We start from the raw sequence: 25,648 nt of genomic DNA on the forward strand, positions 1-25,648 counted from the left end.
CAATATAGAAGAAACATTTGTAAATATTTCACTCATGATATATTGCAGTGATTTCATTAACATGCAGACACAGACAATGATTGGGGTTTGAATACTGCTTTAATTTATTAATCCAATAAAGCTAATTGATTCCTAACGTCTACTGAAGTAATTTGGCCCAAACTCTGAAGTACTTTATTGGTGATGTGTAGCAAAGTATTTTGCAATATTGATTAAAGTGCCCAACATGCAAACTGAAAGAACTTCACGATATATATAAAAAAAAGTACAGCTGGGGAAATGTGTTATATTTTACTCCCTATTTTGTTCTTTCACTACAATATTATCATTGTTTACACTGCAACAGAAAAGATTTTTTTAAATAATAACCAAAACTCACCGAGATCAGAGACTTCCCGTCGCTGCACGATGTACTTAATGATCTCACTGTTACCATCGAAGCCGGGCGCCCAGGTGAGGTTGATAAGGCGATGGTCAAGCCGGGTCGCCACGAGGTTGGTGGGAGCAAACGGCAGCTCTATCACACTCAGTCTTGCCGTTCTCGTCTCGTTACCGCCAGGCGACACCAGAGCGCAGGTGTAGTCACCCACATCTGCTGCTCGTACTGCCTGGATCTCTAGTGTACCGTCGCCAGCGATGCTCACACGCTGGGTCCCCACTCCCACCGGCCTGCAAACACAACCTTGTCACTTCCTGTACTCTACAACACCTTATTTATTTCTTGAACTCATAAAATATAAGTTAATGTTGCAGTGGGCTAACGGCTGAATGAACTAATAAAAAATTGGAGGAATCAAAAAAAATATAATAAAAATAGACTAAGATGATTTTCAATAAGAGCCAGGATGGATGGGAGTAGTTTGGAAAACAGGAAATCTTCAAAATTAAAAATACATTGCGTATTAGCAGGGGAGGATTGAAATCCAAGTGGTAAAATACAAATTTATGGAGGAGTAAAGATAGTAGAACAAATTTTTAAAATCTACTATTCTACTCAGATTATCAATAATAGAATACTCACTGTCCATTGTGGAACCAGTCGACCTGATAAGGAACTGTAGGATCACTGGATACCTTACACTGAAGTGTGGCTGTATTTCCCAGAAGTACCCTTGTGTCCACAGGGGGCTGTATGATCTGGGTACGCACTGCAACATTACATCAAGATATCGATATTCTGTATTTTCTACCTATCTTTTTGAAGACCATGAGTTGATATTAATACTGACGTCACATTAGCGCACAACATTATTCCCTAGGTCTTTATTTTTAGTCTGTACTATAATATCAAACTAAACATAAAAAATTATCCTTTCAGATTATTATGATCAATTAAAACTTTTATCAAGGTAAACAATTTTAAGGTACTACACAACATTATCCGGAGGCTGAACACTTATAAAAATTTTTGGTTTGTATAAAATCTTCAACTATTTACAAAAAAGAACACAATACAGTTAAATTAGTAATTCTTACTATAACATGGTCTTGAAATAAAATCTGATTAAAAAACTGGTTTTTTCATCCAGTTATGTCATAGTCATATCCATAGACGGTGTTATGTAAAAAATTAAATATTGATGAATGACCACATAATTACAAAGAATTACAGTGTAATTACTATTAATCAATGCTTATTTTGACAGGATAGGAACATTACCTAGTGAAGTTTCAGAAGCGTAGGAGCTCTAAACAAAGAAATGAAAATAATAAAATTTACTTATGACATATTGATTTCATTATAAACTTTAATTTGTACAAATGACTTGAATTGCAAAATAAACATTTTGACGAATGTGATTTTCTATTGCATTACATTGTTTTACATCTTCTGAAGGAAATATCTGAACAAATATTGCCAAAATACTGCTTTAATACGTAGCGAATTATACGTAAAATCTAAAACAGTCATTGTAAATAGCTTGCACAATTACGTGGTGTAAGTACATGTGCAATTTCTGACAATACAACTTGTGATGGTGAATTTGTTATATTCAATATCATGTCGCTCACCCAGAACGGACAGGTATCCAGCTGCCGTGACCTGGCCTGCCTCGTTGGCTCTGACGCACGAATACTTGCCAGCGTCTGACTCTCTCACAGCTGCCACCAGCAGATCTCCAGACTCTAACACTTGCAATCGTCCGCTGAGGTCTACTGGCTCTGAATCTACAACAGCACAAATACTTACTTTCTCTAGGGCACTATATTCCTTTGTCTTAACAGGTCACACCCTAATGATAATGTAAGGCTTAATCTAAATATTAAACCTATAGTACATATAATTGAATGTGAAATCAACATTGGATAAAATATTGAATGGCAATAAAACTAACAGCAATACATACTGATATGTTATTGTACCCTATAGGAGTGTCCCAAAAATCACTTAATCATTCCTTTTACTCATAAAATTAATAAAGTATACTTACACATCAAGAATTGTTGGTTATCATATTTATAAAAATAATTATTGACTGAGCAACTATAGACAGTTCTAGAACTGCTAATGCTTTGACACTGAAGGAGCCCCAACCACACCAACTACCATCCTCTGTAGTACATATAACACCTGAATAATCCTCTTACATAGAACAATGTTCTCAGTTAGTAGAAACTTGCCACTGAACATCCAGTGAGATGTGTTGTGTAGAACAATTGTACTCCTATTGCCAAGATTCAACATGGTGTACCACAATGGTCTACTTTAGTTCCTATCTTATTCTTCTTTATTATATGGTCTATCACCCACACTGTCTAATAATGTTTGCAGTACAATGTCTTTATACAAATGATGACAGATAAGATGAACGCTTGTTCGCCTTAATGATGGCAACAGTTCTCAACACTCTCGTCAAGCCAGACCTACCTTGGTAGATCCAGGTGATGTTGGGTGTGGGAGCTCCGGCTACTCGACAGCTGATGATGGCATCCTTGCCGTCCAGGACTGTCACGTTCTGAGGTGGCACTTCCATGATGGGGGCAGACGCTGTGGACGCAACACCAGGTATTAGTCCACACAGAAATACAATTAATTGTAAGAGGATCATTGAACAGTATAAAAATTATTTAGTATGTTATTTACTTTACTACAGTGTTATACAAATTTTAAAATATTTCTTTGTTTATTTACTACATTTTTAAGATAGCATACCTTTACTCTGAAAGAGGTTACCTTCCAACACTAGTTGCATTGAATACACTACAAATCTAATAAAACATTTTAATAAAAAGCATTTAAAAATATATTTTTTATTACTTAAGTAATGGGTTATTGTATAACTGTCAGCAAAACACTAATTACAAATAGTCTTTTTAGCTTTGTAATCTCGAGCATATTACACTTTTGATGAGAACACAATGTTTTGTTAAGATTGTTACGTAAAAAAAATAATCGTACATACAGTTTAGATAGTATTATAAAATTTGTCTGAATCTTCTAGCATAATAATCAGTGAATAATATACATGAACTAGTCCAGCACAGGAAACTGGAAATACTACAATATCATGCCACAGAACTCACAATATGCAGATGAACGGACAATAATACTGGCATTGTTTCCAGTGAAACACTGCATCAAAAACTAAGTTACAACATCCAATAACTGTATTGTGTGGTTTGTTACGGTTAAATACACTCACCTACGGGTTTGTTTTAAATAAGACACATTAAAATAAAACTGTCTATGTTAAAATAAAAATACTATTTGTAAAACATTAGTTGGTGACAGCATTGAAAACTACTCACTCATTCTTTTAATTTGTACTCAAATATACTCTAACTATAATGCATGCTGATAAAAATGGAAAAATCAAAATACCAAATACTACCATAACAGGAGAAACTACTCTAGAACAGTATCTACTGTGAAATTATAAAGAACACAACTACTGTAATTTGCTTTAGCTCCCCAAGGAGCTAGCAATACGCATTTTAAACCATTACCTGTATTCTAAAAGGTCAATACGATAATTTTTGATACTTGTAGTTTAAACTCTTTTGTTTTTCATCTGTTATTGACTATGGATGATTTAAAAAATAACAGGACTGAGATTTTGTATTGTATGATTTTTATAACATAAAATGTTAAACACATTAAGATTTACTGCTATGCCTAAACCTGGCAGCAAATGAAAAATATCATGTCCACGGTTTTAGATATATTATAATTACATAAATATACATATAGTGTTTTGCAAGAGAATAACATAACAAGAAAAATGATAATAGATACAAACGGACAACCAAAAAAACAAGCAAAAAAAGTTCCCAAGAACAAATGTTCTATTTTCCTTCACTCAGTTTTCTGTCTACTCATTTGTGTTTAACCTCAAAAAATTAGTAACACTAAAACGGTTTATGTTACAGAGTATCAATCTAACATGAATGTTAGTTTTCTTACCATAATTTTACTTACTACTAAACATTATTCATTATTAAACGTAATAAGAACAAAAAATGTTAAAGAGACATGAAAACTAGCTCCTAAAAATGTACTCCATCTGTTATTATTGAATGATAAAGAACTGAGAAGATCTGTAATGGAATTTACGTATGATTAACATTTATCTCAAAAGTACTTAAATTCAAGATCTTTATTGGTCTTTAAACACATTCAATAGTGCAATGGACTTCGTCAAGTTACTAAAATATTCTAAACTAAAACACTAAACTAAAACTAAAAACAAACTACTCAGATTCTACCTACTCAATCCAGCCTACCAGCAAATATATAGATCTATACAATTAATAACAATAATAACCAAACAACCAACAGTAACAACAGTAACAACAAATTAAAATAATTGTAATCCTACGCAAAGCACTAACTGTACCATCAATTATAAAAGGAAGTTCACAAAACATTGTTCGTTGACCTTGCTAGACTTCTGCTGGCAGCTACAGTCAAAAATTAGCATTCAAGTTTTGAGAAAAAAGTGTAACACTAAACACAGATAAACAAAACAGTACTAAATACAACAGTTAAATCATTTTAAATACACAAGCAAAAAAACACACATGTGCAAACACACAAAAATCAAACACAGCTTGTGGAACTAGTCTATGTCTCTGTGGAAAATAAGCGGGAGAACGAGTGCAAAGCAATGCGTGACGGCAATGAACAGCGAGGCTTACAATGGGGCCCGCGGCGCAGGTCAGACTGGCGAAGTCTGGAGACCGCGCGGTCAATCCAGCGTGCCCTCCGCCCCACTTCTGTAGGACAACACACGCTCGACACTACGCACTCTCACTTTACATTACATTACGTTATGTACTGTGCGAGGCGTACACTAGTGTAGGCACAACGTAACGCTACGTACGCTTACCAGACTACCTTACCTCACCTACCTATCAGTCTCTTAAGAGTGTTATATCTGCTACAGTTAAACTAAACAAATTATCCTTCTCACACTTTATTTTCAACGGAACTTTCAGAATATTTCTGACAAATATCCAACCGTTGTATTGTAACATTTTAAGGCATTAACAGTTTGTAAAAAAACCAACATTACAAAACGCACAGAAAGCATCATACTATTCAAAGCTAAGAAGCTTTATGTTACAAAGCCACAAGTTGTGTTACACAGAGTTAGACAAAGAAGGCTGTAAGTTTAAAAAGTTTGAACATTTTTCAGAAAAATAACAAACACTAGTGAAGAAACCTTTGTGTTCTAATAACATTCTCATCAATAAATAATAATTTTAATGAAGGGTTATTGTTATTAAATCCATGTCACTAATTTAAATCACTAGGATAGGTTAAAACTTATTGAAAGCAACAAACACAAGGAATTAATTAAAATCTGTACATGTGGTTTTCTATATACATATTTAACCCGCAGTCAATCTATAGAGTATATAAAACACATACACATCATTACGTGATGTTGAAAAAATGTTCTGTACATAAGTTATTCAACATGTAGGTCATAAAAGTTCATAATGAACAATTATGATTTGATTTCACTCACTACATATTTGTTAAAGCAGACTTTAAATCAATAGATAAATTTCACTTTATAAATATTCGACTAGAAAATGTACAGTTTTTATTTAACACTTTTGTCACTAAAGATTATTTTGTTATGTGACTACAAATAAATTTTAAAACGACAATTATGAAGTTGAGAATTCTCTCACTTGGCTTACATGGAGATATCCAGACAATGTCTCTTAGTATTATAAGTATATGCAAGACTACACCTTAAATTTATGTATCAATGGATAACATCCAAACAAACTCTTTATACATTGTTTTTCAGTGTTTAGAGAGAAAATAATGAAGCAAATTATAAATTTGAAATCATTATTAGAGAGATAGAGAATTTCGGATTTTGGATTCTGCAATGTTTAGAAACCTTAGCACAACTTAACTTAAGTATCACAATTTCTGAACTTGGAATTTCGTAAAGGATTTTTGTCATCAAATAGTTGTTCTGTAGGTAAAAACCTGCAAGCACCTAAATCAAAATCCAAAAGATCCTTTGCACTATTTATGAAGTGCCCGGATATCCAGCATAGGCATGATCATGCAAGCAGATGTTAATGTGTTAATGATCGCTCTTTCTCTTGATAAGGCAGATAATGCTGTAGCGATGAAAATTATATCTACACATTGTCTTTCATTAAATTTGTTGTCATCAACATACCACTATCTTACAGTTATGGCTATGGTTAACCATGTCCGTAACTACATTATGACACTTATAACAAAGAATCAATATAAAGACAATTTCTGATTCAAAATCGACAACGATTTGGATCTGTCCATATCTAATAATAATAATGGAACCCTGATTACACTATATATTTACTCATAGTTCATCCGTAAATCTACTGCAGGTGGGCTGTACTTACTCTTGACTTTGAGCCAAATGTTAACTGAATCACTGCCAGCCTCGTTGGTGGCCACGCACTGGTACATTCCCGTGTCATCCATCCGTAACTTCTTGATCACGAGAGATTTGTCCTCTTCCACCATGTACCTGTGGTAACATCCATAGATTTACGTCTTGTAGCTTAGTTGGGAACTACTATACTGAGACAGATTACTTTGCAATCCCAGCAATTGTGTACATACAGTTCTCCACAATTATGCTTGCTTGAGAACTGCAATTGCATGTACAATGCTTACTATGAACAGCATGAACTGGTATAAATCGCAACACTGAGTCTAGGTACATTGCTTCACTGATGCTCTGCAAATATTCAGAACGCCTACAGCTGATTTTATGAATACTCTTAAAATGGCCATAAAAAATCTTCGTTAACTGAATCGTATGAGTTAATAATCCTAAAATTTTCAAACCTGAGCAATTTTATAAGACAAAAATTGGACATCTGTGCTCCTATTAGTTCTGAGCATGATCTACAGGTACTTTAGTATTATCTGGAGGCCACAATTTTTTGAAAAGTTTTTCATAGCAGGGACCTAAAAAGTACATTATTAGAAAGAACAGACTTTTTTCAACTAATTTTAAAATTTACATGATAATGATCAGTTCTTATTTCCTGCCATCCAAAAGGAAGTGATGTCTGCAAGAAGGAGACCACTATGTCCCCATCTGCTACTTATAATTGTGATATACAAGATAAGATCAGGTTATTAAGGTTTATATTATATTATCATAAATATGTTACAAATGGTACCAAAGTTCAAGATAACTTTTACTGGAGATCATGTCATATTAGCTTGAATATGTTTCTGAGTAAGTCAAATAAAGTTCGTTCATTCTAATAATGTAGTTTTTTTAAAGCCCCAGTTAGAAAACACTTCCAAATATAGTGTTACATCCATATAATACCAAAGTACTGATCTACATGACAAATATTTTTGGAAATCTGATTGAAATAATAATTACTGGCCAAGAAAATTGTTCAAAACACTACTGTCTAGATTAAATCTGCACCAAACCTACAACTTTAAAACTGGCTGTAGTGATACCAGCTTCAGTTCTACCTCATACGATCAAAGTTAAACCTCAACACTTTGATTTCCTTATTTTTTGTCATAAATTTATGTTTGATGTCTTTTAATTATGATGCACTCAAAAGATTTTTATTTTTCTTGTAGAGTTGATAATTTATAAAAGTATAAACTACATAATAGTTTGAGATTATTATTGGATAAACCAATAAAAATATTGAAAAATCAAAACACCACTTGGATGAGATTAGTCCTTAAAGCATGTGATGTATACATGCAATATGTTATGGATTGTAAAATTTTAGTTGATTTTGTACATTAAAAGTCACACCAATGTTAGGAATCATCAGGAATTTGTAGGACAATAATCAATAGATTTACTCATTTTTATGACTGAAGCCAAGCAAACTGGAATCTTGCCAAAAAAAATCAATAAACAATGCTCAAAATTTTCTCCAGCACTTTATGGGTTAAATAATGGAAAGGTTTGAGACTTTTTTACTGAATAACCAATAAAAATAATGAAAAACAGAAAATCGTTTGGATGTGTATTAATTGTATTTAATTGCATCATTGAAATGATACATCGCCCATAATTATACAACCAAAAATAAGGACGTAAAAGTGTTAGAGGTTTAACACTGTGACTACGATGATGGTGAAGACTCGACTCCCACCTGTCGCTCTGTGTGCTGGTCATGACGTCCTGTGTGTTGTGAAGCCACCGCACTGAAGGCACCGGTGTCCCCGTGACCTCACAAGGCAGAGTCACAGTGGTACCGTACTCTCCGAGAGTCTCCGGCCGTATGTTGCTCACAAACGTGGGGGCCTCTGTTAACATCCACAGCCATTAGAACAAGAACAAACAACAGTGTTTGGGACATTGATACTCAAGGTGTACGAAAAGTTTAGAAATGGCTGGCTTATTATATTTTTAATCAATCAACGGTGAAACAAATCTCTTCATATAGGGATAAGGAACTAGTTTTTTTTCCAGCAACTCTTCGCATTTTTAGGTGATAACCCTGTGACGACTCTGTAGAAAATCTTTAATGTAAGCATATAATAAGTTGCAATCATTTTAAAAGTCTCATAGGGACAAGAATAACAATCAAAACCTTAAAATATGAACAACCTGGGACAAAAGTTACATCCATTTAACTTTTTGAACATTTCAAACTAAATATTCCACATAAATTTAAACATTATGTCTATCAAAACAGCCTTTTATCTTCTCAAAAAATATTCTTAAACTAATTCTGAAGACATAGAATTTGAAGGTAAAAATTGTTTTTAAGCTAACTCAATTTTTTTATAATTTATAGCCCTCATCACCTACAACTTTTTTTCCCAAGTTAGCTTCTTGAAAAACCTTAAATAAAAAGTACATGAATTATTATATTCAGTTCCCAATTTCCAAATACTTCAAATTTAGTTCTGGAATGTCCATATTTAATTTTCTTGTTATCATTAGCCTTGTTTTTAAGACTTCTCTAATTGACCTGTGCTTACATTAATCCACTGACAACTTATTGAACAATCTCTTGAGAAGGTGAAGAGACACTTTAATCAGAGATCCATTTCTGAGTCAAATAATTAAAGAAATATTTAGATATTTTCCAGACTTTTTGGATAGTAGGTATTGTAACTCCATGGTACAGTAAATTATTCACTGTACCAAGCTTTAAAACTGAAATGTACAATTTTATTCAATATTGTCAGAAATGTTACAACAGTAGTTTCAAAGAGGCGAATAACTCGGTTACCGAAAACGGTGACTTGAGCATCAGCTGTGACTGTGGGGAAGCCTCCACTGCGCAGCCGCGCCTGGCAGGTGTAACGGCCAGTGTGTGTGAGGTTGGCAGACACAAGGCTCAGAGTGTGGTTCCACGGGTCGTTGAGATTGTAGCTGATACCGGTGTTCTCGATCGGTATGCCGTCCTTCATCCAGAGGGTCTCCAGTTCATGTAGTGGCCTGTCACAGAAGAAAACATTGCATCAACTGCACCACCAAAAAACATCAAACTATATTATAGTGTTTTCTACGTTCAATAATATTATTAATTTAGAATTTTATATTTTTGTTTAATTAACTCCCTCACACTAATTATTTATTTATTTTTAATTTGATATAATATTCTAATGACTTTTAAAAAGTAATTAAAGGTCATCCCAATATCATTGTTAAAACTAAATTTAATTGCCATAAAACAAACTGACATGACATATTGTGGTAAAAACTTTGAATCCGAATAAGCCATTACATTATATAATCTTAAGGAAAATAGTAAACCTAAATAATGTCTTAAAACAGCGCCTTTGTACTATGAACTCAAACAAAACAGTGGCTCTTAATAATGACCTAGGCAAGAAAACAAGAAATACTTTGTCCATCCCCAGCTATTCAAAATTGAACAACATGGCCTTTCGCTCTCTTGACTTTGGGTTCAGAAACTTCTTGATACTGTGTCACTTCTCACTGTACAAAATTTCACTAATCTCATTGAGAGTTGTGTGATTGAAATGAAATCCACTGAACTTAACCGCTATACTCAAATAGCTTGTGATCGAATAAGGAAATTTGACAAAAGCACAATTTGGTGGACAAACCTGGCGTTGACAATGCACTGCAGTTCTGAGGCCAGTGAGTCCTTAAGGATGTTCATGTCCTTGGGGCTGACAATGATTTCAGGAGCAATCTCTCCTCCAGGATCCCCTCCTCGTATCACCAGCCGGATGTATGCACTGTTCTCTTCCTTCCCGAGCTGGGTGTTTGTGGCTCGTGCCCTGAACACATATCATATTTTTGAAATATACATTACCAAACACATATTAGGTAAGGAAACAAAGCTAAATAGAATTAATGAAAAAAAAAAACAAAGATCACACAGTCTAAACTTTTATTTAAACCTTTTAGGATGAGCGGACTATTTATAGATTGCAAAGAACATTGTCCAAGAAGATCATACGAACTACAAATAATTTGCGCTAGCCTTGCCCCAAGACGATCAAACTATCATTAGCCCACTTTTCGTTTTAATCTTTATTAATCACAAACAGTAAAACCAAGATTCACTTTGCTAAAGTATGTTCTATAATCTTCCACAAAAATGGAATGAGGTTATGTTGTTAGCATGTCACGTACATCTTATTTACATTGCATAGCATGAGTCTGTTCAGTACATTGTAGCTGATTTGAAATTTTGTACAAAATATGATTTGAAATTTTGGATTAAATATGTTTTTTCCTTTTTTCTACACAATCACCATCAAATTTTGTACTCTTAGAGAAAATAAACCAAGAAACTTACAGTATAAATATTTAGTATTTTAAACTCAATCAAATTATTATTGAATAATGAAATATTGTACTCAATTTTATTGTGAATAATGGAATAAAAGATTTTATATATATATATATATATATATATATATATATATATGTATATAAATATTTTAATACTATAATTATAATGTACTTATAAATCATCTGAGTTTGCCCTGTTTCCACTTTTGTGTTTCTCAATACACCCTTCAAATAAAATTTATAACAGAAAAAATTATAAAAGATTATGTTGTCCTAAAAAGGTTAATATTTTTTACTTCTAATAAAAGAGGCATATAATATAACTTATATAATTTAATTTAAGTAGAATTTTACGAAATACATGTAATTTTTTAATTATATTTTTATTGTAATATTACTCTCATCAATCGTAAAAAAACACTATCCAATGAAGTTATAAAGTAGAAAAAACATACAAATAATAATGTATTCCTTGTGGAATTGTTACACTTAAATAAACACTTTTTGTATGTTTTATATTATCAGGGATGTTATGGATGAAACTTATCTTTTAATTAATCTCTATTAGATGAAATACTATAACATCTGCTGTAGTTATCTCAAATAAAACAACTATGACAAGAATCCCTACTTGACTTATCAACTGGCACTTATCGGTTACCGATTTCACGTCAAGTGCCCTCGACATAAGACGATAATATTGTTGACAATTTCTGAGACAACTGTGGTCAACATTAAGTGCAGTGTAGATCAATCACATTTTGACAAGTGCTTTGAAACAATTACATTACTGTTCTGGCTAAAACATTTTGATTGCCTCTTTGAAATGTAAATGCCCTCCATTTGGAATGGAATACAGAGTGATATAGTGCACTCCCGTTAAAGCCACAGATTTAAATACAGAAGATTGACAAAGTGATGTTCCGTACACCACTGAACGCATACAATTTACAATTTTCACTTCTGTGCTTTTAGTCATATTGTAAGGAAGAAACATTCAGAGTCAATCAGTCCATATTTGATAGTACATATCTACAATCATCCAAAAATTATTCAAAATGGGCGGCTATCAGGATTATTTATCTTCCTTCCTGCTTGTCAGAACTTCTTTAACAATGTTTTATTCAAAATAAATTTGTTATCTGAGAAGTTTGTGCCTTTCAAAGTTTTCATTGTAAAACCGCTCTTTGTATCGGAAATATACCTGTGATTTTCGATCATATTGAGTTTTGGCTGAGATGAAAATTGTTACCAATATAAACAGTTATCTGGGTTGATTTACAAGCCTGCCCACAACACATATAACTAAAACTGTAATATCAAGGATAACTAGCTTATATGTTTTTTGTACAGATTACAACAGGTGTATTGCTTTCCTGCATTTTGTTATCAAAAATTGTATAGTCTCTAGGGTATTATAGAGCCAATTTACACTATATACACACACAATCTGGTTTTTATTGAAATCGATAGAGGAATTTTCTTTATGAAAGAAATTAATAATCAGTACACTAGTTTTGAGGGGTTGAAATGGGAAGGTAGCAAAACGATTAAATATTTGAAATGATATTTTTTTACTCAGATTTGCTTGATACACTTCAGACATATACATTATAGTTATGTAAAACCATCAGACCATCACTTTAAGGATCTGTACAAGGTTAGTAGAAGCTGATTTAACATTCATTTATTTGTATGACAGTTGTTTATAAGTGTGTCAATTCAAGAAGTATATGATTTGAGAAAAATATTATTTTATATTTTTAACTCTTTCGATACCTGCCCATTTTGGCCACCATCAAAATTAGTGTGACGGACCATAGATTTCTTTCTCTTTGAAAATTTCTCCATCCAGCTCAAGAAAAACCAGATAAGGATGCTCTTATTCCTTCTTAACTAAACCAAATTCTGTACTCCAACCCCTTGGAAGGCTATCCCCTAACCAATTTCTACCCATACCTATAAGCCTTCTGGTCTGAGTCGGTGACGGAGAGGATGATCAGCTGGTGTTGTGCGGTGACTGCGTACTTGCGCCCATACAGCTGCGTACCGTCGTCTGCCTGCCAGATGACCAACGGTTCCGGGTGACTCAGGATGGCAGGAAAGTCGAGGATGGCTGCCTCCCCCAGTGCGACACTCACCGTCCGCTCACTCTGGTCCTCAAACACTCCCATGTCTGCAAACAGAAGACCAATAAATCCTTTTTAGCAATTCCTTTGGACTAAACCATCAATTTTTCAAGTTCTATTTGTAAAGAAATACGAACATCAGGACTTTGGCCCTTAAGGAACTTCAAATATTGAGCCTTGATTTCCAGGAAACTATGCCTCTTCGAAAATTGGAGTGTATGCTAAAGTCCGAAAATTGGAGTTTATGCTAAAGTCCGAAAATTGGAGTTTATGCTAAAGTCCGAAAATTGGAGTTTATGCTAAAGTCCGAAAATTGGAGTTTATGCTAAAGTCCGAAAATTGGAGTGTATGCTAAAGTCCGAAAATTGGAGTTTATGCTAAAGTCCGAAAATTGGAGTTTATGCTAAAGTCCGAAAATTGGAGTTTATGCTAAAGTCCAAAAATTGGAGTTTATGCTAAAGTCCGAAAATTGGAGTGTATGCTAAAGTCCGAAAATTGGAGTTTATGCTAGTCAGTATTAAGCCTTAGCTTCACAAAACTAAGTATAAAATAAATAAGCAATATCATTTGTTGCATAAAATATAATTAATCTTACTTTTAATATACGGTAATCTCATATTTGTATACTTTAAATAATTGTAGTACGGGTTTATTAACTTCATTCCATAATGAATCATATTTAAAGTACAATTTGTGAAAAACTAAATTTATGAAATTTTATATTGTTATTAAGATTGTGGGTTTAAGGACTCTAGTATGGATAATTACTATTTTGGGTAATAAACTACTATTAACCTGTTAACAAATAGTATTTTGTTGTTTTATGGGTAAGTTTATGTTAATAAAGTGCTATAAATACCAATAGACTTTTTCTGTACCAATATTGTAAGTTGCACTTCTCTTAGCTTAAGCATTAAATTTAATTATACATATAAAAATATAGTAATCCAGAATTTACTGTAAAGTATTGTAACTAAAAAAAATGTGAACCTAAAGTAAACTTTCAGATATTTAAAAGTAATAATAGGAATTAAAATATATCAATTAATTATGAGCACATAATTATTTGATGTTTGTTTTATACATTTTAGTTTTCAGTTTCAAATATGTCTTGTATATAGCTTACATACGGTAATATTCATAATAGTAGTAATATTCATAACAGTAATTATGAATATTTACTTATTGTGTTCGACAGTTGATATTAAATCTTTGTACTGAACAGAATGTTATTTAATGAACGTTATCTATTTAAATTATTTATTACTACACTTGAAAATGTGTAACTTACTGGGTCATCAGGTATATGTATCGCAATGTTGTTTATTAACTTCAAAAATCGCCAGAAGAAAAAGCATCCCTTTAAAAGTTATTTGAAAGTAATATCAATAAAAACCCTTTATACAAACTGTAACATTATAAGTCATTGAAATTTTTTTTTAATTGTGCAATTAGTTATTATTACTCATTTATTTTAAAAACAGTAAAATAATTAGACTAAATAATAATCTAATTACTGTAGATTGTATTTAAATGTCTTATAGAAATTGATTTAAAAAAGTTATAAGATTTTCAATGGTTTTACTTTATTTAGAAAAAATTGTAGAATCAGTTATAGGGTTTTAAAATCAAAATATGATATTAAAAAACAACTATTTTTTAATAAAGAGTAGCTGCATAGAGCTTATAAGTAGTGTTTTAATCAATATTTTGTAGAGTATGATATCTTTAATCCTCTCCCAGTAAAACTTCATTTTCTAAATCCAAACAACTTTAACTTAAACATTTTAGTTAAATCGTTTATATATACACATGTTTTAGTTATACGTTACATTATACATACATTATAATTTATTCATAATTATGTAAGGAGACTTACCACATATGTAAAACAGTATAATCAAGTGAGTATATATGAGCATTTATATTTTTAAAAAACAGAAAGTTATTTTTTACAAATTAACAGTTGACTCATTCTATTAAGTAAGGTTATAAAATGTTGCTATGAAATAGCACTTTGGCAATAAAAAACACATTTATTTAATAAATTAAACACACTGTAATGAATGCACTGACAACACGATCAATAAAATGTTGACTACCTAAATTTGTTTTAATTTGACACAAGAACAAAAATACTTCAGGTGAGTTGTAACAGATTAAAGGATATTGGAGTTGGAATTTAGTCAAACAAACGTCACCTGCCCCTCGCCCGACCCTCCCCTTCGACGCCCCTTCCCGCCAATTTCATTAGCCACCCCTTCCTTGTAATGCCAACCTAATAGAGTAAATTGGTGCACTTGTAAAGTAATAGTTACATTGAAAACAACATAACCTCCAACCAATATTTTAGACATTGGTGTCTTAGAAATTCAGTGAGAAATTTAAACTGTTACCCAGGTTTTTTTATCATAACACGTAAAATTATGGTTGTTTTATTGAGCGCGGGTTACACTTTGGGGGAAATTATTAGTATTGATACATAGTAAACTTATATAATAAGCACTTTTTACGGTTAATTCAAGCGTTTCAATCCACAATTAAAGCGGTACATTTATTGAAGTATTTCTAAATTTAATGTTTTACCCGAGAATGAAATTGAGTTTATCTTAGCTACCACGTGCGTCGCTGATTCCAAAATTTACATCGAAGAAGGAGCCTACAACACTATTTCTACCCACAGTTTTACAACCACGCTTCAACGACGAGGATCGTAAACAAAAAATGTAAAACACACTCACAGGCCACGGACACATCTATTGCCTTGCTGAGGATGGAACCCACGTCGTTCTTGGCCACACACTGGTAACTGCCGCCATCCTCTCTCCTCGTGTTCAGTATCCTGTAGAAGTGTTCCGTGCTGAATTCTCCAAGCTCCACCGAGTCCTTTAGCCACCTGTACTGTGGCGGAGGGTATCCTGCAACATCAACAACATCGTCAGAATTGGCACTTGATAGAGTTCAACAATCTTTTATCACAGTTAATCTTACATTAAATTATATCAATACAACAAAAGTGGCGTTTCTCAAGGCTCATAACTAAGACCGATATTTTTCCAAATTTACGACAGGAACTTTTATTTTTCGGGCCACCTATCGCATAAAAATACGTTACTTGCGATTGGGAAACAAATTAGGTGTTTTTTTAAATTAAAATATAAATTTCCCATGTAGATTTCCAAATTTAAAAAATTTCAATTCAGAACAAATTATGCATTTCTGAAAATTTATAATTATATTTTAAAGAAGTTTGCGATGCTACAAAATTCTTTATTCCTAACGTGTTTTTACATTATTTCATAATTGAAGAAAATAAAAATGGAGTTCGTCCATTAGCTAGATATTTCTATTTTAGCACAACTGGTTGGTATGGATTAAGACAGATCCCATCATCGTGAGAGCCCATCGAGTTTTTCCTTTAAAAAAAGTGGTATTCAAACAGTGGACCTTGTGGAACGCCACACCTTGTTTAATGTGCGAAGTAGTTTCTGACTGGCAGATTAATTCGCGAAAGATTTCATCTTGATGTGAATAGCTCGCCAAATAGTTTATTTGGCCTAGTGATATTTGTTGTTGAGTTGCCACATGACAGACCGAGGCGTGGCTCAGGTTCTCGCAGACAGATGGACGGACAGGAAGCTCGTCAGTGACACCCACGGTAATGAGTTGACTGGCAGACGCTGGGCTGGAGGCTGGAGAGTGCAGTAAGTGGACAGGCCTACGCGGGCATGATTAGACTTGATGACAGCCCGGTTTTGGCCTGACATTGTTTCACATTCCACAAACATCCTGTGGATTCATTCTTATGTGATAACTTTACATCCTCAGAGAAGCGCACACTTGGCACTCGACTTGAGAGAAGGCGCTTCATCAACTCTACAGCATTTTGTCTTTATAGCAGCAAAACACACACTCATAATGAAGCTGAAATATTATAAAGTCCTAATTTTGTCGATTCAAAATAATGACACGTCATCATTTACCTGACGACTCTATTGTCATTTAAGTCCAGATACAGGTAAGCATAGGGATAAAGATTAAAAAATGAACATATTCAATTGAAAATCGGTACAGAATTTTTACAGACATACGCTCTTACGTTGTGGTAGTTCCCATGCCAATCGGAAACGGCAGATCCTATTTTCTGGCATAAAACGCGCGAAGCAAGATTCTAATTCTTCAACGCTACGGAAACATTGACTCTAAAAACCCAACAACCGTACTGTTTTTGACCTTCAGATATTCCAATGTCATTATTTGATTGAACTTCAGTAATTTTTGACACGTTATAAAGTGACGATAAGGTATGAGGGCGACGATAAAAGAAAACTATGCGTCAAATAATAGATTAATATAAATTTAAATAATACACAACTGAAAATAGATAGAATGAGTATAAATTATGACTATGGTGCTTTAATGAGAACTGAAATCATTAAGAGGGAGAATTTATAATTCATTATTTACAATAGTTGATAGTTCCGACGCTTATAATGCCAAACAATTAAACAGAAGGCTTCTTGACATAGAGATATCACCGTACTTGCCCCATGGCATAAGAAAAAGAAAAATATCTTTACTTTCGCCATGTAAAATGACATACTGGATAGCTAAATCAACGAAAAAAACTGTGTTTTCCATACACCACTAAGGGAAATAGTGGTTGATCAGAAGATAAATATTATTAAAACGAGATATAACTATACTTTGATATCTTGTATAAGTATACTTACACTAAATATGTAACTATACGAGTTTTACAAGTATAATAACTAACCACCGAGTTATTTTGTTATGGTTTAATTATTTTTCGGAACGTGATTTCCTCGTACATTATGACTAGTTCGTATTATAAAATTCGATAAAAACAATACACATATAACATCATAAAAAGTTTATATACTACGCGCGTAACACTGCTTAGACTAATAACCAGTTTATAGAATCGTTCACACGGACTTATTTCAAATTTGATTCCTCACAATCTCAAAAGATAGCGTTGATTTCATGATATTGAAAAACGAAATTTCAGCACTCAAAGCTGCAGTTATCATGTAACCATCGTAGTAATACAAATGTGCCATAGTAAACATTTTTTTAATCGGCTGTGGAACCAAAAAGTAATCTTAGCGCAAATACTGCAGGGTTAGTGCAGGTGTAACAAACGAAAAGCAGAAAACCGAGAACAAAAATAGAGAGGCGAGGAGACGACATGATGGACAGCGGCACCTGTCCAATCTGTGAGGACGACTATGAGAGAGCCAAGTCGGACATATGATGAGATGTATGATGTGATACGTGCAGGAGGGCTATTGATGATACGTGGGGGGAGGGGGGCGCAGAGATCCCAACTGATCCGCCCCTGGAGCCCGGCCAAGCCGTGAGATGTGGCGATGTCCTGTCGTGTTTTCGCCCAGATTTGCTACCGGCCCGGGTCCGACTGCTTCCGATAACACAACATGTTCTCTCGACTCATCTGTTACTTGTGGGCCGGAACAAGCCGTTTTATATTTCATTCAGAGGCTAATAAATACTAAACACACTCGAACTTCATGTAAACCACCCTGATCTAACAATGTATTTCACTTTTTTATGGGAACGAAAGATACAGCCTGACCTGGTAAAATTCCCCCGACTGGCTTTGGTTCATTAAGGATTGAGGACAGAAGGTCACTATAATTAATACAACCATACACTCATCCTCCATTCGCATTCGGCAAAGGTTCGTACAATGAGGATTAACGGATGCGGTAAATGTTGGAGCATTCTGTGTAGCGTTGCACTTCGACCCCGACTGCCTTTGTCCATTAAGGATTAAGGATAGAAGGTTACTACAATTAATACATCCATGTTCATCCTCCATTCGCATTGGTCACAGGTTCGTTGCAGCAAAAAGCAGAATGAGGACTAACGGATGCGGTAAATGTTGGAGCATTCTGTGTAGCGTTGCACTTCGACCACGACTGCCTTTGTCCATTAAGGATTAAGGATAGAAGGTTACTACAATTAATACACCCATGAACTCATCCCCCATTCACATTCGGCACAGGTTCGTTGGAACAAAAAGCACAATAAGGATTAACGGATGCGGTAAATGTTGGAGCATTCTGTGTAGCGTTGCACTTCGACCACGACTGCCTTTGTCCATTAAGGATTAAGGATAGAGGGTTACTATAATTAATACACCCATGAACTCATCCTCCATTCACATTCGGCACAGGTTCGTTGGAGCAAAAAGCACAATAAGGATTAACGGATGCGGTAAATGTTGGAGCATTCTGGGTAGCATTGCACGTCGACCCTACTCTAGGCCATTCGTACCTCTCGCGCAGATCCGCTTGCCATACAACGTACTCCTGTGCGTCACCATTTAAAATTAGCAATTTAAATGTAAAACGTATTTAATTCATAACATTAAATAATAATACAGCTATTCTCTATTGTGTTCAAGTTCAGAATTTTATATTTATTATTTACTACCATAATAGTCCATTACTTTTATCTGTTGCATATTTATTCAGTATCACTAATAATAATATTTAATTTTTATACTAGCGCTTAAATTGAATAATATTATATCGACGAATACTACTTGTGTGACTAATACAGTTTACAATAGTGGACAATTGTACTATAGCACTGCTATATGTAACGTTTTCTGAAAAAAAGATTTAAATTTGAATCTTTGAACAACGACTGCGTAATGCTTAAGCGCTGAAAATGTTTGAAACTGTCCATGTATCGCGATAGTAGTGAAAATGAGAGATTTACAATTGTTTTCAAAAATTTAGATAGTGCAAAAAAGATTTGTGATTTTGATGTTTGTACGTCATACATCAGCTGATCAGCACGAACATCCGGCTCGGGGACCCAATAAAGGACCAATGACACAGTCCATTGAGGGATAAAGGGGGCGAAACCTGTCGTACCGGAAGTGGCCGATCCTAATGACGTAACTGACCGCCGAAACTACCCCGATCCCCGTGAGACCTATACGTTGTGAGGGTGCGTCAGGTGGGGTGGGGGAGGCGCCGACTTATATCGGATTGACACTGCCACGGGGCGAGAAGGCGACAGGGGAGACGGGCGATTCTTAATCTCGTGCCGAAATCGAGTGAGAATTAATTTTCCGAATGAGTTGACAGCTAGCGAAGCTTTGCCCGAGGTGGGTAATACGAGCCTCGCGGAAATTGATTCCACGAGGCGCGCCGGCACGAGTAAGATATTGCCGCATTGCAATAATAATAATAAGTGGGTGGCGTCATTGCTGTCGACAATCCTTCACTCCGTTTTTTCTCCTTTAAGCACCCAACAATCATAAACTCAATAAGCTGTAGACGGAACAAAACCAATCGGATCATAAGTGGGGTATGTTTTATTCAATTTAAACGGAAAAAGCTGTAGACGGAACAAAACCAATCGGATCATAAGTGGGGTATGTTTTATTCAATTTAAACGCAATAAGCTGTAGACGGAACAAAACCAATCAGATCATAAGTGAGGTATGTTTTATTCAATCCCCTACTGTTAGCTTACAAACTCTCTCTGTGTGTTGTCATGGCAAAAAAATATAGATTTTTTAACGAAGGAAACAGGATTTTCCGGACATTTGCCATCCTTCAGTGATACAACGTAACACTACGTTTCGAGATCTGCAATCTGATCTCTTCTTCAGGTAAATAACTAACAACATAATTACAAACGAGGTTAAAATAAACAAATCATACCAGGGCGTTGTGACACGCGTAAGTCAGGAATCACAACCTCCATGCTGTGTGTCAACTTCACTAACTCGAAGACATTCACTTAATAAAAAACTAAATACAACACTAATCATCAAAACTGAACTACAGAATACATGTCACAATAGGTCTGCATTCGTCGACCAAACCACCTACGACTGACTTTTTTGTATCACTGAACAATGGTAAATGTCCGGAAAATCCTGTCTCCTTCACAGTCCTTCCATCGTCAAAAAGCAAACTTCAAGGAAACAACATTACAAGAACACTTAAACTGAATTATTTCCCGGACCATAGCTCGAGTGAGCTGAAATTTTGAATACAAACTCAAAACTCATGACATGTTATTCTTTAAATTAAAACGATTAAATTAAACGAGCGTCGCCCTACTGCTCTCTAAAGTAGAAGCAATCTCCATAAGAAATGCACTGGTAAATAAATAATCTGAATTTCGGTCACGTGCTCAAAGTAAACTTTGCGCCACTACAGTGGTTTTATTAACAATCTGTTTTAAATATACCAGCCAGCTGGTGTGAACAAACCTGATGTAAACATTGCTTGTTGTGTTTGAAATCTAAAGAACGCGAGGAGACTTGCAAACGAATCAAAGGAGAAGCGTTTACGGTTAGAAGTAAAACGTGCTTCCAAAACGAAGCACAAGATGGACGCGAAGCACGGTTAAATTCTTACCATGGAGTAACTAATGTAATTCTCTTACATTATGGTCTTTTATGTAATGCTAATACATAAGAGCTCGTTCAAAAGAAACTAATTAAGTAGGAACTGATTTAAAAAAAATATACTACTTGTTCTTAACAATAAGGATGTCCTAACAATATAGTCGGGCATTGGTTTCAAAATTAACTGTTTTCTAATTGAGTTACTATTAAAATCGTATTTATGCCCCAATTGGTTTTAAAATATATTTATTACCAATATAGGTTTTTACCAATAAGGATGTCCACTAATACAAATATCGTCGGCCATTCTTTTTTAATCAGCTCTTTTCTAATTGAGTTACTATTACATTCCTATTTATGCCCTAATTGTAAGCTTCCTCATAAAGTATTTCACAGTCGGGGGAAGTTTCGCCAAAGAAAAACGATACTGTACTAAGCGCCTGGCAAAATTTCGAAATGGTAATAATAAAAAAAAATTAATAAATTGTACTTTTTGATTTTTGTATCACTGTTTCCGAAACAAAGAAAGGGCTTGTAAACCATCATTAGAATCTAACAATTATTGTATTAAGGAACCGACAGTTCCTTCTTAAAACTTAACCGTTGTTTGTGCAATTAATTCCTGATAGAAAGGTCCTAGAGACTTGAAACTTGGTACGTAGGTTCCTAGGTAATTGTTAGATTAATCAATCACAGAATCCCTAATGAGCTCGGCCCAATTATACTACCAATACGTTGCCTACCATAACAATTTGTCATTGTCACGAAAGCACACAGAAAGCTTAAAACGATCACCGAATTCCTTTCATCTAACCGTCCACCAATATTCATCCGGCTGACATAAAGTTTTATAACAATAAAGCCAAACCGCCAAAGGCATAAAGGGTTCCATCTGTTCCCTTTTCACTTAGAGCCCTCCCGGTCGTCCAATAAAGCTTGAATATGTCCTCTCGATTTAATCCGTTCCCGATTCAGTTTGAGAGACAAATTCGCACATTATCGCCCTGGGAAGGGATGGGGAGGATTAAAGTAAATTCATGGCCGCAGGGAACATTGTAATTAACAACTAATTAATTGCTACTTAAAATTATGAGACCTGTCTGTGGAAGGTTTTCAGCTGTAGTCTTTTCATTCAGTAAATTTAGAATACAAGACCTATAATACCACATTGTCAATTCAAAATTTATAATTCAAAGATACGTCTTCAGTCAAACCAATCAGAAAAATGTTTACATTTACATATTAATAGTCTCGGAACATGAAACAAGCTCGTTACTTCGTCAAAAGATCAGATTTTTTAAGTGAATTGAACTTTCAGTCAATCAAGTTTATACCGGGATTAAAAATCTCATCTTAACAATTCTAATTAGTTTGGTGCTTCATTTATACATATAATTTTGCTATGTCGGTATTCGTATCCTAATAATATTATAAATGTGAAAGTGCCTTTGTTTGTTTGTTTTGCTTTCACGCGTTAACAACTCAATCGATTGTATTGAAATTTCACATGGAAGAAGGCAAACTCAACATTGGCGTCGGAAATATAATTCAGAACCAGAAATGCTCGTACAGGTGTAAAACCTACGAAATTTCGTACAAAGCCGCGAGTAACAGTTAGTATTATATAATTAGAAGGAAACAGGATTTTTCCGGACATTTGCCATCGTTCAGTGAAACAAGAAATCAGTAACACTACGTTTCGAGATCTGCAATCTGATCTCTTCTTCAGGTAAAGAACTAACCTAATACATAATTACAAACTAGGATAAAATAAACAAATCATACCAAAATGTAGTTCAGTTTTAATGATAAGTATTGTGTATAGTTTTTTTATTAAGTGCATGTTTTAGAGTTAGTGAAGTTGACACACAACATGATGGTTGTGATTCCTGACTCAGGCGTGCCACAACGCTTTGGTAAGATTTGTTTATTTTATCCTAGTTTGTAATTATGTATTAGGTCAGTTCTTTACCTGAAGAAGAGATCAGATTGCAGATCTCGAAACGTAGTGTTACTGATTTCTTGTTTCACTGAACGATGGCAAATGTCCGGAAAAATCCTGTTTCCTTCACAATCCTTCCATCGTCAAAAATAACCTTCAAACAAAGTATATAGTTAGGCTAAGCAACTCTAGTATATTATATTATCTGATATGGATGTGTAGCCTACTATACTGCAGTATAGTATACAAACATTTTTATTGTAACTGTATCATATACAAAGTGTTACTTTCCAATCAAAGAGGAATGGTATGACGTGCAGCGTGTATACGAAATGACGGGACAAAAGTTAACCTTATGTAATGCAATGTATTGATTGCTCAGAAAGTTCCAGTGCAAGGTAATTAGTTACTGATATAGTTGTTGTTGTTTCATACAGACGATTCTATCATAGATTGATCCCTAGCTTATTCTGAATGTTGGAAAGTACAACATCCTACTTTATTGCATATAGATATATTTGAAATTGTGGTTCCATGGGTAATGATTTAGCAAATGTCTTCATAGCGACACAGGGCAGAAAATGAAGATCCTGAGAAAAGGGGTGGTATTTTGTAAGGATTTTATTTCAACAAATATTTCTTTATCAATGGGCACTCCACCTTACCGCTTAAATAAAACAACGAAAGTGTGGCAGAGTTCACTGACGAGTCCTTTACGAAATTACCTAAGTCCACGTTGCTGATATCTTCCTCACACTTAAATCTAGATTTCTTACCTATTAGAATTTAAAAATAGTGAAAAATACACCGTATAGACGAAACTGCCATGAATATTGCATTTTCAAACACTATTTGAAAAATGTTTCTTACAGCTCATTTTGACGTCATTTCTGTGGCGTATTTAATCATCAAACGGGAGCTTTAACCCTTCAAATATGATATCCTTTAGTTCACAATGAACTACAATATCCCAAACACTATCAAAATTTCCGATAACTCCATTAGTTGATTTTAGCAACTTATAAATTACGCGAAGTTGCAAGGAGGGTAACAACACCTAATAATCCAAGTATCAAACCTAAAGGAATTTTCCTGTTTTTCATGGCCGATGATTTAGCCAAACGTTGTATAGCGACACAGTGTGGAAAATGAAGATCCTGAGAAAAAGGGGTGGTATTTTTAAAGAAAGGATTTTATTTCAATAAATATTTGTTTGTCAAGGAGCACTCCACCTTACCACTCAAAGTGTGGCAGAGTTACTAACACACATTAAAGATATCCTCCTCCTTAATTTTAAATCTGGATTTCTTAGCTTTTAGAATTTCAAAATTAAGGATAGTATCATCTGCAGCGTATGAACGAAATGATAGAGTTAAAGTTATAATGCAATATATTGATTGCTCAGGAAGTTCCAGTCCAAGGTAATTAGTTACTGATGTAGTTATCGTTGTTTCATAGAGACGACCTGCTATATCAGAGAACTCCAATACCCCAGAGTTAATTACGTACAGTAACATTCATCACATATATTAGTGAAGTGGTACAACACAAAATTGAACCCATATTTATGTTGTATGGAGGTAAGTAACAAAGTTTACTTTCTTACAGGAGGAATTTTTAATAATAGTCCAGGACAAAAATATGATTCTTGAGAAATAAGCTGTGCAGGTATTTTTAGGAGAGAAATTTTTGTTTGATAAATTTTATTGTAAGTCGATACTCGCCTCATCTCACATTATAATGCAACAAAAACATGGGATATTGATATTGTCGGGACAACTAATTAATTACTAGCTAATTAAGTTTCTGTTCCATTCATCGCATTTAACTCTAGGTGTCTTAGCGTTTAGAATTTCAAAACATTGAAAAATAAAGGGTACAGAGATAGAAAAAGGGCTAGAAATTGACGTTTTAAGCA

The 25,648-nt window shown here is 34.2% G+C and overlaps 1 protein-coding gene across 4 annotated transcripts in view; it reads right to left on the bottom strand.

The window, feature by feature from the left end:
• LOC124367775 (protein sidekick) overlaps window positions 1–25,648 on the bottom strand; it is a 452,084-nt gene that overhangs the window by 24,778 nt on the left and 401,658 nt on the right. For 2 of the 4 annotated variants that reach the window (XM_046824882.1, XM_046824881.1), the window contains exons 3-13: window positions 16,108–16,284; window positions 13,197–13,413; window positions 10,541–10,717; window positions 9,697–9,905; window positions 8,608–8,761; window positions 6,862–6,989; window positions 5,140–5,217; window positions 2,870–2,989; window positions 2,014–2,169; window positions 1,022–1,148; window positions 380–669 (exon numbers count right to left, since the gene is read on the bottom strand). In XM_046824882.1, coding sequence (XP_046680838.1) covers window positions 380–669; window positions 1,022–1,148; window positions 2,014–2,169; window positions 2,870–2,989; window positions 5,140–5,217; window positions 6,862–6,989; window positions 8,608–8,761; window positions 9,697–9,905; window positions 10,541–10,717; window positions 13,197–13,413; window positions 16,108–16,284 — 1,833 coding nt within the window. The remainder of the gene's footprint in view (window positions 1–379; window positions 670–1,021; window positions 1,149–2,013; window positions 2,170–2,869; window positions 2,990–5,139; window positions 5,218–6,861; window positions 6,990–8,607; window positions 8,762–9,696; window positions 9,906–10,540; window positions 10,718–13,196; window positions 13,414–16,107; window positions 16,285–25,648) is intronic. The other 2 variants (XM_046824884.1, XM_046824883.1) reach the window with 1 other exon arrangement.

This window comes from Homalodisca vitripennis, chromosome 8 (assembly GCF_021130785.1).
Source record: "Homalodisca vitripennis isolate AUS2020 chromosome 8, UT_GWSS_2.1, whole genome shotgun sequence".
Classification (NCBI taxonomy): domain Eukaryota; kingdom Metazoa; phylum Arthropoda; class Insecta; order Hemiptera; family Cicadellidae; genus Homalodisca; species Homalodisca vitripennis.